The sequence below is a fragment of the Halichoerus grypus genome, chromosome 7, assembly GCF_964656455.1.
Source record: "Halichoerus grypus chromosome 7, mHalGry1.hap1.1, whole genome shotgun sequence".
In the NCBI taxonomy this organism is placed as follows: Eukaryota; Metazoa; Chordata; class Mammalia; order Carnivora; family Phocidae; genus Halichoerus; species Halichoerus grypus.
In genome coordinates, this window is record NC_135718.1 from 102,474,987 (window position 1) to 102,487,141 (window position 12,155).

Genomic DNA, 12,155 nt, shown 5'->3' on the forward strand with positions numbered 1-12,155 from the left:
TGTCAGATAAATGACAAATAACTTTTTAGCATGTTCCACATGATGTTTAGGACACACTTATCCTAGAAATGATTTCTTTATGTGAAATTCAAATTTAACTGAACATCATGTGTTACACCTGACAACCGCATCACAGGCTGCAACCAAAGGCCTTCAGGGACCAGAGGGCCGTCGCGGGAGGACCTGGTGTGTGAGGCACAGTGCAGGGTGGGGCAGCTCGGCTGCAGGGGTTGGGCTGGCCTCTAGGGTGTCCAGGATTCTAATGTTTCAAAAACATGATAAAATAAATATATTTTAATGTGGACTATGCCCATTTTAAAAGGAGGCAACAGAGAAGAGAAAAAACATAGTGAGGTCCATGGGTTCCATAGGGCATATCAGCCATTGGTTTGCAACCTCTGATCTAATCCCTGGAGAGGGGGTGGGGCAGATTTCTACCCCATAAATTATAGGGCTTTGCAGTGTTAAGGGTAAATAGTACTTGGGTGTGGGCAAAGGATAGCAGCAAGGGATTGATTGCCTCATGCAAAAGGTAGGATGTGGACGCGACTCCATAGTCTTGCCCCACAGGGCCTGGACACCTGCGCCCAGCGCTCCCCGCGCTCGCAGGGCCTGAAAAAAATCAGGCGACCCCACCAGCGTTATCAGCCCTGCAGGCTTTTATCAGAAAATTGTGGGCGGAAACTTCCCGGGGTTCGCTCTGAGCGTCTTGTCTTTGAGGCTTCTCAGCTTCAGATGCAAAGTGAGTGGGTGTCTCTTTGAGAAGCAGAAAGAGAGAAGGAAAGAGAGGACGAAAGAGAGGTGTTTCCCTTGGCGATGGAAACTCTATAAAGAGAGAGCCGGCTTGTCTTCTCTCGAGCAGCCAGAAAAACAGCGGTGCCGGCCTTGGCCCTGACACCTTCGCTGGGGGCTAGCCCGAGGAACCGGCTGCCATGCAGCAGCCCTTCAGTTACCCGTACCCCCAAATCTACTGGGTGGACAGCAGTGCTAGCTCTCCCTGGGGCTCTCCGGGCTCGGTCCTCCCGTGTCCGTCCTCCGTGCCGGGAAGGCCTGGGCCGAGGAGGCCGCCGCCGCCGCCGCCGCCCCCCTCAACACCCCCAACACTACCACCGCCGGAGCCCTTAGCTCGGCTGCCGCTGCGGCCACTGAAGACGCGGAGGGACCACAACACAGGCCTGTGTCTCCTTGTGATGTTTTTCATGGTTCTGGCGGCCCTGGTGGGGCTGGGGCTGGGGATGTTTCAGCTCTTCCACCTGCAAAAGGAGCTGGCTGAACTCAGAGAGGTAAGCTAGTGTAGCAGCTCTGCTGCTGTGGAGGCCCGAGGGATGCCGAGGCCCAGAGGGGCCGTGGCTTCGCTTGCAAAGTATTTTCTAGTCCTTTTTTTCTCCTGTCTCAGAAATGGATCATTCTAGTCGTTCTATTCCAGAGGCAGAGAAACGGAGGCTCAAATGAGTCAAGGGGGTATTTGCTCTCTTGTAGAGGATCAGGGCCCAGATAGGACGGGCAGTTAACAATTCTTTTCTCGGCTGGCCAGGCCGCCTGCTAAACCCCTACTAGAGGTTAGTGATTCAAGAAAGAAAAGGAATTTGGAGTCTTGCTTAGAAGTGAATTTGTTTAAATGAGCAAACTAAATTTCCTTGAAAATGCTTAAAAATACTAGAACTATTCCAAATCACAAAACTGGGGCACGGTGAGACATGATTGCATGGCCAGAGTCTGAGTTAGGAGAGGTTCTGAGGTGTGGAGATTTCCTTCTCAGGTTTATTTGGTTTGTTTGACAACTTTGCCCCCTCTAGCTTAAAGAACTTCATATTTATTATGCATCTTTTTTTTCTCTCTCTTTTGCCAGTCCACCAGCCAAAGTCCTAGAGCATCATCTTTGGAGAAGCAAATAGGTGAGTCTTTTTATGCATGTATATTGAGTTTCTAAAGACAGTCCTCATTGCTGAACCATGTTGGTTGAATGCCTTGAATTCCATCCCATTCTTGGACACATGTATACTACAAAAGAAATCCTGGCTAATTCGGAATCATTGCTTATTTTCGTTCCTTGAGCTGCCCTAACATCGAAGTGAATTTAATCATTCAAAATCAGTGTAACTGAGTACTGCACACCAATTCAAATAATTTCCATTCGACTTTGGAAAGAGACAACACATATACGGCTGGCTCCAGGCCTGTCCCTTCCTCAGGCCTCCTGGGGTCCATGAACAGGGCAGTTGCTGTAACTCCCAGGGAGATGGGGGGTGTAGGGGACAAAGACAGATGTTTCCGGAAAAAGTCGTCTCTTCTTTAAACTCTCTGAGAGATTACTCAAGAGTCAAGCTTTATTTAAAAAATTTTTCTAGGATATATTTAAGCTTTTATTTATTTATTTATTTATTTATTTATTTATTTATTTATTTGAGGGGGAGGGGCAGAGGGAGAGGGAGGGAGAGAATCTTAAGTGTGTTCCACGCCCAGCACAGAGCCCGATGCAGGGCTCCATCTCACGATCCTGAGATCATGACCTGAGCCGAAATCAAGAATCAGATGTTTAACTGACTGTGCCACCCAGGTGCCCCTTTAAGCTTTTAAAAAGTATGCAATTAATCATCCACATTAAGGTCGTTCTTTTGCACTCACTGGCAGTCTTGGGGGGAAGACCTTAGCCATTTCTCAAGGGCTACTCCAGCTTCCCCCACAAAGGCAATCATGAGCTACCTTCAATAATAAAAGAAAGCCCTTTTCTGAGATTCAGGACTAGGGAGAAGATGAAAATGTTGAACACTGACCTTGTGTGAAGTTTCAGGACATAGTTTGGAAACTATGGGCAGGTAGATTTAGGATGCTCTGGTTCATTCAACTAAGATTCACTGAACTTTGGATTTGGTAAGAGTTGGAAGGGAGCTTGGAGCAAATCTGGTTCAGTCATCTCACTTTTTGGAAGAGAAACAGAATACCAGACAGATTAGGGGATATGCCCCAAACTGCTGGTGTGGAACTGGGGCTAGAAGGAGCACAGGCTCCTGGTGCTTTGTCACCTACAGGGCTTTCCAGCATGTAGACTGGTGCCCTATGAAATAGGGAAATTTCTATCTGTCTATGATGTCCGTGGAATGAGAAATAAAGATGAGAAGCAAGATGCCTCTGCAAAGACAATAGGTAAATCTTGGGAAGAAAACGGAAGACAGCACTGGCCATCCATTGTGGGGGAACCTGTTCCAGTTTTTCTTATGTGCCTATTGTCGGTGACCCAAGTCACCCTCCTGCTCCAGAATCTAAGCTCTGTAGGAGCCATCCCTTGGATGCTCTGGTCTCTAGTTCTAGGTCCAAGTCCCTAAGTGTTAGAAAGTCCAGATGTATTCAAGCAGGGTAGAAATACTTGTTAGAAAAATAAAACCTTAGGAAGATTTCTAAAATAAAATAGCTTTGAAAATCAGTGGAATGTGGCTGGTGAGACAGGTCCCTAATTACTCATCTTTCACCCACTCTCTGGGGTCATTTTAGCAATTAAAAGTCAAGTGAACAGATGAGTCAGGTCTACCTCTTCCAGGAAACAAGTATCTTCTTATCAACCCAGATGGACCAGAGATTGGTGAATCTCCCTATGGAGAACAAAGTAGCAACATTATTAATAGGAAAAGAGATGCAAATCAAAACAAGGGGATATCCATTTTCATTCATCCCGTTAGTAAAGATTAAAAAAAAAAAAACAGATTGGCAAAAATGTGAGAGAAAAATTTTGCTTAAACATTAGTCGACAGCCAGGGAACATGTAAATTGCTATACCTTTTCTGAAGACCAGTTGGAAAAAATGTACCAAAGGATTAAAAGTGTTAATTTACCGGGGCGCCTGGGTGGCTCAGTCGGTTAAGCATCTGCCTTCGGCTCAAGTCGTGATCCCAGGGTCCTGGGATTGAGCCCCATATTGAGCCCCTTACGGAGCCCCACACTGGGCTCCCTGCTCCAGGGGAGCCTCTGGAGCCTGCGGAACCTGCTTCTCCCTCTCCCTCTGCCTGCTGCCCCTCCCTCTTATGCTCACACACTCTCTCTCTCTCTGCCAAATAAATAAAATCTTTAAAATAAAAAGTGTTAATTTACCATGTAATCTCATCACTAAGAATTTATCTTAATAAGATAATCAGAGGTATACCCAAAAACTCATAAATAAGGGTGTTCATCATTTTCTTATAAGGCTATTTATAATAAACAAGTCAGAAGAAATCTAAATGCCTCTTAACAGGAGATTAAATACATCATGATCAGAGGGCATCATATGTAGCAAATGAAATCCATATAATTACATTTAAGGCCATGGAGATTGTGTGTTCTATATTGTTAGATAAAAAAGAAATTATAAAACAGTATGCTTAGTATAAATTGACTATATAAGTGTATGTGCATATTTTTATATTCTTAGTAAAGAATTAGAAGGATTTATACTTCAACAAATTAACAGCAATTTTCTCTGGGATGTACTATCATAGATTATTTAAACAAATTTATTTGCTCCTTTTTCATTTTCCATTTTTCCACAGTTAACTCATTAAGTCTTTTATTCATTCACAAATGTTCTTGGAGTGCTTCTTATGTCCTGGGCTGGGTGCTGAGTGTTGGTGATGACTGAGAACAAGAGAGACAAGGGTCCTGCCCTTAGGGAGCTTTTAGCATGCAGGAAAGGGTAAACAAAAGCAAGCAAGCAGACAATATAATTTCAAATTGTACTAAGTGGGATGTAAGATAGAGTGGTCTGGAAAGTCCCTTCTAAGGAGGTGTTGTGTGTGCGTGCGTGTGTGTGGGGTGGTGTGGGAGGATAGGGGAGAACATTCCAGCAGTGAGAATGGCATGTGCAAAGGCCCTGGGGGTAGGAAACATTGATCACCAAAGTGTAGTATCTATTTCCAGTTTATTTCAGCATTTATCCAGCAGATATTTTTACTGAGGACCCTCTATGAGAATCACACTGTGCAAGGCTCTGCGAGGGATAGAAAGATACGCAACCTGTGGTTCTCTGTTCCATTTCCTGTCAGTACATGGCTGAATGCCAGACGAGTTGCACAGATGGTTTGTGGTATAGGAATGTAGAGGAGACTCAGTTTTGCCTTTCCTGTTCGCTAACACCTCATTCATGGTGGGTGGTCTTGGGTGGCTAGAGAGGTCATGATTGCTCAGGTCATGCTCTCAGCTGACGGCGGCAAGCTCACGCCACAGGGGAGTTTTGCAGGCTAATCGCAATGAGCTTGATGTGGATGAGGACTTTTCTGTGAATCTTTCTTAAATGTCTTAGCTGAATTCATTAGCTAAGTGGTGGCTCTCTTTGGTTAAAATATTTGAAGTCAGAGAAATAATGTCTACTTTGGGAGCTATTGCCTATTTTGACGCCTCCAATTTAATTTAGCAAATATTTACTGGTCACATGCCCTGAGTTAGAAACTGAGCTAAATACTCTTGCGGATTAAACATATAGTAGGAAATTTGCCATTTATTTGGGGGGGGGGATCAGGCAAGCTATACAGTTACCACAGAAATGGGGAGCCAGAACTGACAAAAGAGGTAAAGGCAAAGTGATTCTAGGTTTCAAAGGAGGGAAAAACCATATTCGATTAAAAAGTCCTGGGAGGGTTTCCCCAAGAAAGAGGTATTGCAGGTGGTATGTATGGGGTTGATAGGAGTTTGCCACAAAGATCTGTTTGGAGGGCATTCTGGGCAGATTAACAGCATGAGCAAAGGCATGGGGGCTGGAAGCTGGGTGTGTTCAGGTTACATCAGAACTAGTGTTGTGCAGCCTTGGCTGACATGAGCAAGCAGAGGTGAGGCTGGACAGACAGGCAGAGATCATGTGGCTGGGGAAACTTTTACACAAGTATACATTCAATGGGGAGCTATTCAAGGCATTTGAGATCTGAGGATGATTAATTTGGGCAGATGGTTGAATGCCACTGAGGGGAAGACCTAGGGGCCAGAAGGTGAAATCATAGTCTTCTTTGGCCTCTGTCCTGTGGAGTCCTAGAGGCAGCTGAACTGGAGTAGAAAAAACCCTAATTTGAAGCCAGGAGACTTGAGTGTCCATCCTATTCTGACATTGAGTAGCTGGGTCTTCTTGGACAAATCACCCAACTTCTAAGCTCATTTAGCTGTCTATAAGGTGGGACAGTAATCTCTATCTCAAAGGTCTGTGGCAAGTTCAAATGCAGTAACTGATATGATAGCTCTTTATCAATCAACCTTTTTATTGTTCTTTTGTGACATAATTGTGCATATGTCTATCTCAATTTGGTTTATTTTTTACCTCTTTGATTCTGAAGTATATGTTGCTGTGAGTTCTACAGTCTGGACTTGAATGATTAGTATATGTTAGACTGTTGTCATTTATGTTTTTAAAAAAATCACTTTTATTTAAATGCCCAGTTCGGAGTCCCAACAAAAGAATAGTTGGTATCTCATTTTTACATATATCTTTCATCTCTCTATGATACAGGTCAGCCCAATCCACCCTCTGAAAAAAAGGAGCTGAGAAAAGTGGCCCATTTAACAGGTCTGTATCTGGAAGGTACATGGGGCTTGGGAAAGCCTTTGAAGAAAGAGTAGCTGGTTGGGTACTGTGCTCAGAGAGAGTTGCTACTTTCTGGTGACAGTATTTGACACCCAAGAATAGTCCCATCTTTCTAGTCAAGTCAACCTCACACCCAGACTGAGCCCCTATGCTAGTCTAGGCCATGTTCTGAACTGGCAAAATGGAGCTGATTATGACATGACCCCCACCCAGGAGGAGCTCACTTTTTTCAATCATTCCAAAGACCCTTAGAGGATTTGGGGCATGCGTTCAAGAGGTGAGATCTGGAAAGGTAGGGAGTGATCAATTATTTTAGTCAGTGCTTTTCTGGTTTTCTGGAAGAGCTTCACTCTGCTTTGCACAAGAGTAGATGGAGGAGTGAGAAGAAGGGTCCAGTCCTGGCACTGGTGGCCTTCCTGCATGTGGCCAACTGGTGGAGTGAAGTGATTTGAAAGCAATGTGGTGTGAGCATTCCCAGGGTACAGTACATGAATATCTGAAAAGTAGATAAGTATCACAGAAAGTGGTATGCCACTGTCCCTGCAATTATTTAGGCAGAGGCTGTAGAATGATCCAGTTTGGATCACCAGATATTTATTGAACACATGTTGTGTGCCGAGCCTTGGGGACATGTAGATTAATAATACATGGTTCCTGCCTTCAAGGAACTTAAAATCTAATAGGGAAATACAGGTACATAAGTGATAATTTCAGTACTGGAGTGTTCTCTGCTTAAGGTATGAATATACTGCTGTGGGGACATAAAAGAAAGGGGATTTTAGCCCAAAGTGGGGGTACTGAAGACTCTTTAGTATAGGTGAGGAGTGGACCACATGATCCCTAAGGTTCTTCCCAACTTTAGAATTTCCTTGGGTTTCACTTTTTTCCTCATAGAGAGACCTCAAAACCTAGAAGTTTTGGTGTTAGTTCTGAAGATCATAGAATCTCTGCTCCAGAGAACTAAAATAATCTCAATAATGTCTCATTGTAATTGATTAGGATATATATTATTGTCCCACTTGTGTAGATGATAAAATTGAGGCAAGCAATTTGATAGAGGTGTTGCAGGAATTCAGTGATGGATCGAGTCTGATCCATTAGCCAGGTCTGTATGGGCTATGTCATTTTGGTTATTTGCTCAAGGAAAGGCCCACAGTTTTGCCTTGGAAGCTTCATTTGTTGGGTGCATGAGCATTCCTGGCTGAAAGCTCCTCTCTGGTTTGATTTCAGGCAAGCCCAACTCAAGATCCATCCCTCTGGAATGGGAAGACACATATGGAATTGCCCTTGTCTCTGGGGTGAAGTATAAGAAGGGTGGCCTTGTGATCAATGATACTGGGTTGTACTTTGTGTATTCCAAGGTGTACTTCAGGGGTCAGTCCTGCAACAACAAGCCCCTGAGCCACAAGGTCTATATGAGGAACTCTAAGTATCCCCAGGATCTGGTGCTGATGGAGGGGAAGATCATGAACTACTGCACTACTGGCCAGATGTGGGCCCGCAGCAGCTACCTGGGGGCAGTATTCAATCTCACCAGCACTGACCATTTATATGTCAATGTATCTGAACTGTCTTTGGTCAGTTTTGAGGAATCTAAGACATTTTTTGGCTTATATAAGCTCTAAGAAAAGCACTTTGGGAATTCTCTCCATATGGTTCCCTGTTACAGGCACTGAAAATATGGTCTTGAATGAGAGTCTTCTTAAGCCCACTTGAGGTCAAGTGAGAAGACATGAGCCAAGAGTATCTAGAGACCACAGTGTCCAGCAGGTTTATACTTCCTCACCTCATGAGCCAGACAGGAGGGGGAATATGACTGAAGAACTTGAGACTCTGGGCTGTCATGTGAAGATGCAGAGGCAGGAAGAAGCAGCTACCAGAGTGTTCTACACTCATTTTAAGTGTCCAAAAGCATTTTGGCACATTGAAAAGGACACCTGTTAACTCACCTCTTGGGGTGGGTCTACTATCTACCTCAGGGGAGGCTGTCTTTCAGATATATGGATGTGACATGAGTGTATAAGGGATGGAAAAAGAGGACTAGGCTTGCATGATAAGCTAAAGAGGCCAAAGGCCAGTGCCCCATTGGAAGCATGTTTACTTCTAAAGGCAGAGCTTGTGCCACCAGGTGATGGTAAGAGAGAAGTAAGGGGGATCTTTTGGGAAGTTGCTCCATTCCCCAAACAGCGTGTATATTTCCAGTGCAATTTTAGGTGTGTGTGTGTGTGTGTGTGTGTGTGCATGTGCGCTCACATGCATGTGACTAGAAGAGTTACGTAAGAAGAGACAATGTGGAGATTGTGAAGGATATGTTAGGAAAACATGGGTTGCATTTAGTGGTAGATTTTGAATACTTCTTGGCAACTGACTCAGTTGTCCTCAAAATAGTCCTCAAGACTCTTTAACTGTCAGCTGTTGATGCTGTTTTCCTATAATATAATCAGTATTTATATACATTTTGTGTATTTTAATAAAAAGAATATGTGTAATAAAAATTATATTTTAGAATACAGGTCAACATTATGAATGTATTTTTTGGAAATCACTAAAATTTGCGGTTTTTTTTCCTTATTATTTCTTTCCTCCATGGCTTCTTCACTCCTTTTGCCTTAAGGCCATGTTAAGAAGAATTCACTGGAATGAGAACTGTGATGCATATCTATCATTGCCAGACACATCTCTCCCCCAGTCTCTTTCCATTATCCAGAGTTTTTATTACCTATGTTATTGCCAATGCTAAGCTCACCCAACTTTCAACAGGTTTGATGACAACTTCCCCCAGGCTCCTCTAGGAGCAGAGCCATAGCATAGTGGAAAGGGCACAGACTTTGGACTGAAAAACCTGAACTTGAATCTTTGCTCCTGTACTTTCTAAATGCAATCACTGGGTGAGTCACTTGACTTCTCTTGGACAAAAATGACTGATATGTATGTAAAGTATCTGGTACATGGCATCTATCATTTTAAGAAGCCACTCTATGAGAGGCACGTCTTGCTCCAGAAGAAACCACTGACCTGAGGCATTCATCCAAACACCTGGTTTCTTAGATACTCCTGTTCTTCCCTCACAATGACCTTTTCCTTTTTTTTCAACTACTCACTACCATAGCCTCCCCCTAGACTTTGTCTTTGTTAAAAAATTATGGTATTTCCTTTACAATTTGATTTCAGACATCTTATTTTCACATCATCTCCTATTATTCCAGCTCAATTGCTCCAACGTTTTGTCTCCTAAAATGTGTCTGTTTTTACCACATTGAGACCTATGATAAACTCTATCATTTCCTTACATATCCATCAGCTCCGTCTTTATCTTCACTCCTCTCTCTGACAAGCTTAGATTCTACCCTCTGTCATTACAATCAGTATCTTGGAAAATTTCTCAATTCCAGAATATTCTGTGTCCTTCACTGTATTCTCCTTGCAAAAATCCCATTTCTTTTAAGCTGGCATCCTACAAGCTGGATGTTGCTTAGAGAAAAATTACCCAAACAGACAAACTGGTTTCAGTTTATTTTTATCTATCATCTACCTAAATCAATTACTCTTTTTTTTTTTTTTTTTTTTTTTTTAAGATTTTATTTATTTGCGAGAGAGACAATGAGAGACAGAGAGCATGAGAGGGAGGAGGGTCAGAGGGAGAAGCAGACTCCCCGCTGAGCAGGGAGCCCGATGTGGGACTCGATCCCGGGACTCCAGGATCATGTCCTGAGCCGAAGGCAGTCGCTTAACCAACTGAGCCACCCAGGCGCCCCGAAATCAATTACTCTTTATCACTGATTTATTTCTATCTTTTGATTGATTTGAATAAGTAATACAGGTACATAGTACAAATTTTAAAAGGCACACAAAGATATAGGATGACAGTAAGTCCTCTTTTCACTTTTCCCATGGCCCCATTTCTGCCCACAGAGACTATCACTGTCTCCTTATGTAGTGCTCCAGAGAAGGTCTATATGTATGACATCAGTTTACATCTGGGTTTCCCAACCTTGGTTCTATTGACATTCTGAGCTGGATAAGTCTTTGCTGTGGGGGCTGTCCTGTGCGCTGTAGTATGTTTAGCAGTATCTCTGCCTTCTATGCACTAGACGCTAGTAGCACAATGGAGTTATCACATCCTCCATATGTGATAACCAAGAATATCTCTAGGCATTGCCAAATGTGCCCAGGCTGGGGATAGGAAGAAAAAAATCAGCCCTACTTGAGAAACACTGCTTTATATTAGTGATCACAGATCTCAAATGGACATTCAACACTGCCTACCACTTCTTCTTCAGTTCCCTGCCAATTATGTTTTTCCATTGTTTGAGACAGTTACATCATATCTTTTCCTCTTGCAAACCCCTCCTCCCACTATGGAACCTCACTTATACCACCAGAGCACAAATCTACCCACATCTGCCTGATCTCTTTCTTTTATCCTTATAGTGGAGGAAGAGGACCATCTCTTCATTTGTGCACTAGATCCATTTCTATTCCCCTACTTTGCCTCTTTAAAATTGTTCTTCTCTCTTCTGGATCGTCAAACCATCTCTGTCTATGAAATGATTTCTATCAGCATGAACATATGTTCAAATATCCTTTTTCAATAAAAGACAGCCCAGCCCAAACCAAAAAAATCCCAAACCTTTCTTTACGTTTCCTCTTCTCCAGTGATGGTTGCATTTCTCATTTTCCTGGTAGAGACAAACATCTGAGAAGGTTGTCTCCACACACATGGATTCCTTTCCTTAGCCAGGAATGGTCTTCTTCAGGCTCCTCACGTGCCTGGCTTCTTCTTATCTTTCAGGCCTTAGTTTAAATGTCACCTCCTCAGATCATTCTTAGAGCTCCTCTCTTTCTCATTATTTTATTTCTTTTTAGTTCCTTCTTAGTAACTAGCATAACTTGTGGTTATATTATTTATTTGACCACTTAAAAATATGTTTTTCCACTAAAATAAAGTTCCCCAAACAAGACCTTTTCTGCTTTGTTTACCACTATATCCTCAACACCAAATCCAGTGCTTGGCATATATTAGGAACTCAATAAATATCTGTTGACTGGATAACCTTAATTATAAAACAAATGTTTCTCAGTTTGGGGTATGTGTGTATGTTTCTCAGAGTAGTGAATATATTCACTACTAGCCATAGTGTTGCCTCATGAATATATGTGAGTGTTTCTCCAGCTTTGAGTAGATTATCTAACGGGAATTTGAGGCTACAGATGGAAAAAATAGTGCATCCTAATTCTTAGCACTGGAAAGCAAGAAAAATCTATTTGGTGTCTGGCATTAGGAGGAGTTATTCAGGATACCGTTGAGGGAAACTGCCGGGTAACTAAAGCTGAACTTGTCACTTAGAAGATATTCAATAAGTATTTGTTGCATAAATTAATTAACAAAACAAATGTCCAGGCTGGAGTGTGTCACCTGCTCTCCTTAAAACCCTTCTGTTGATTCATCTGCTTCCTGACCAGGTACCTCATGGAGAAAGTCAGGGAGGTATTCACCCTTCTTTTGGCTGCTTGTCTGTATTATAGCCCTCACAATGAAATCCACCTCATCCTTTTTCTCCTCTTTTGGCTCCAACCATCAAGTATACCAGTTCTAAGGGTAATGGGAAGTTTTCTGGAC

The 12,155-nt window shown here is 42.9% G+C and overlaps 1 protein-coding gene across 1 annotated transcript; it reads left to right on the forward strand.

Annotated features, from left to right (window-relative positions):
* Window positions 1–730: 730 nt before the first annotated feature.
* FASLG (Fas ligand) lies at window positions 731–9,015 on the forward strand. The gene is made up of 4 exons (XM_036074173.2): window positions 731–1,283; window positions 1,850–1,895; window positions 6,461–6,517; window positions 7,766–9,015. The coding sequence occupies exons 1-4, from the start codon at window positions 933–935 to the stop codon at window positions 8,158–8,160; spliced, it is 849 nt and encodes a 282-aa protein (XP_035930066.1). The 5' UTR covers window positions 731–932; the 3' UTR covers window positions 8,161–9,015.
* The last annotated feature ends 3,140 nt before the right edge of the window (window positions 9,016–12,155 follow it).

What these genes read in the sequence shown, in the direction of transcription:
- FASLG (XM_036074173.2), top strand. Translation starts at nt 933, where the DNA reads ATGCAGCAGCCCTTCAGTTACCCGTACCCCCAAATCTACTGGGTGGAC. An exon ending in ATCTTTGGAGAAGCAAATAG is followed by an intron (nt 1,896 to 6,460) that starts GTGAGTCTTTTT and finishes TCTATGATACAG; the next exon opens with GTCAGCCCAATCCACCCTCT. An exon ending in AAAAGTGGCCCATTTAACAG is followed by an intron (nt 6,518 to 7,765) that starts GTCTGTATCTGG and finishes GTTTGATTTCAG; the next exon opens with GCAAGCCCAACTCAAGATCC.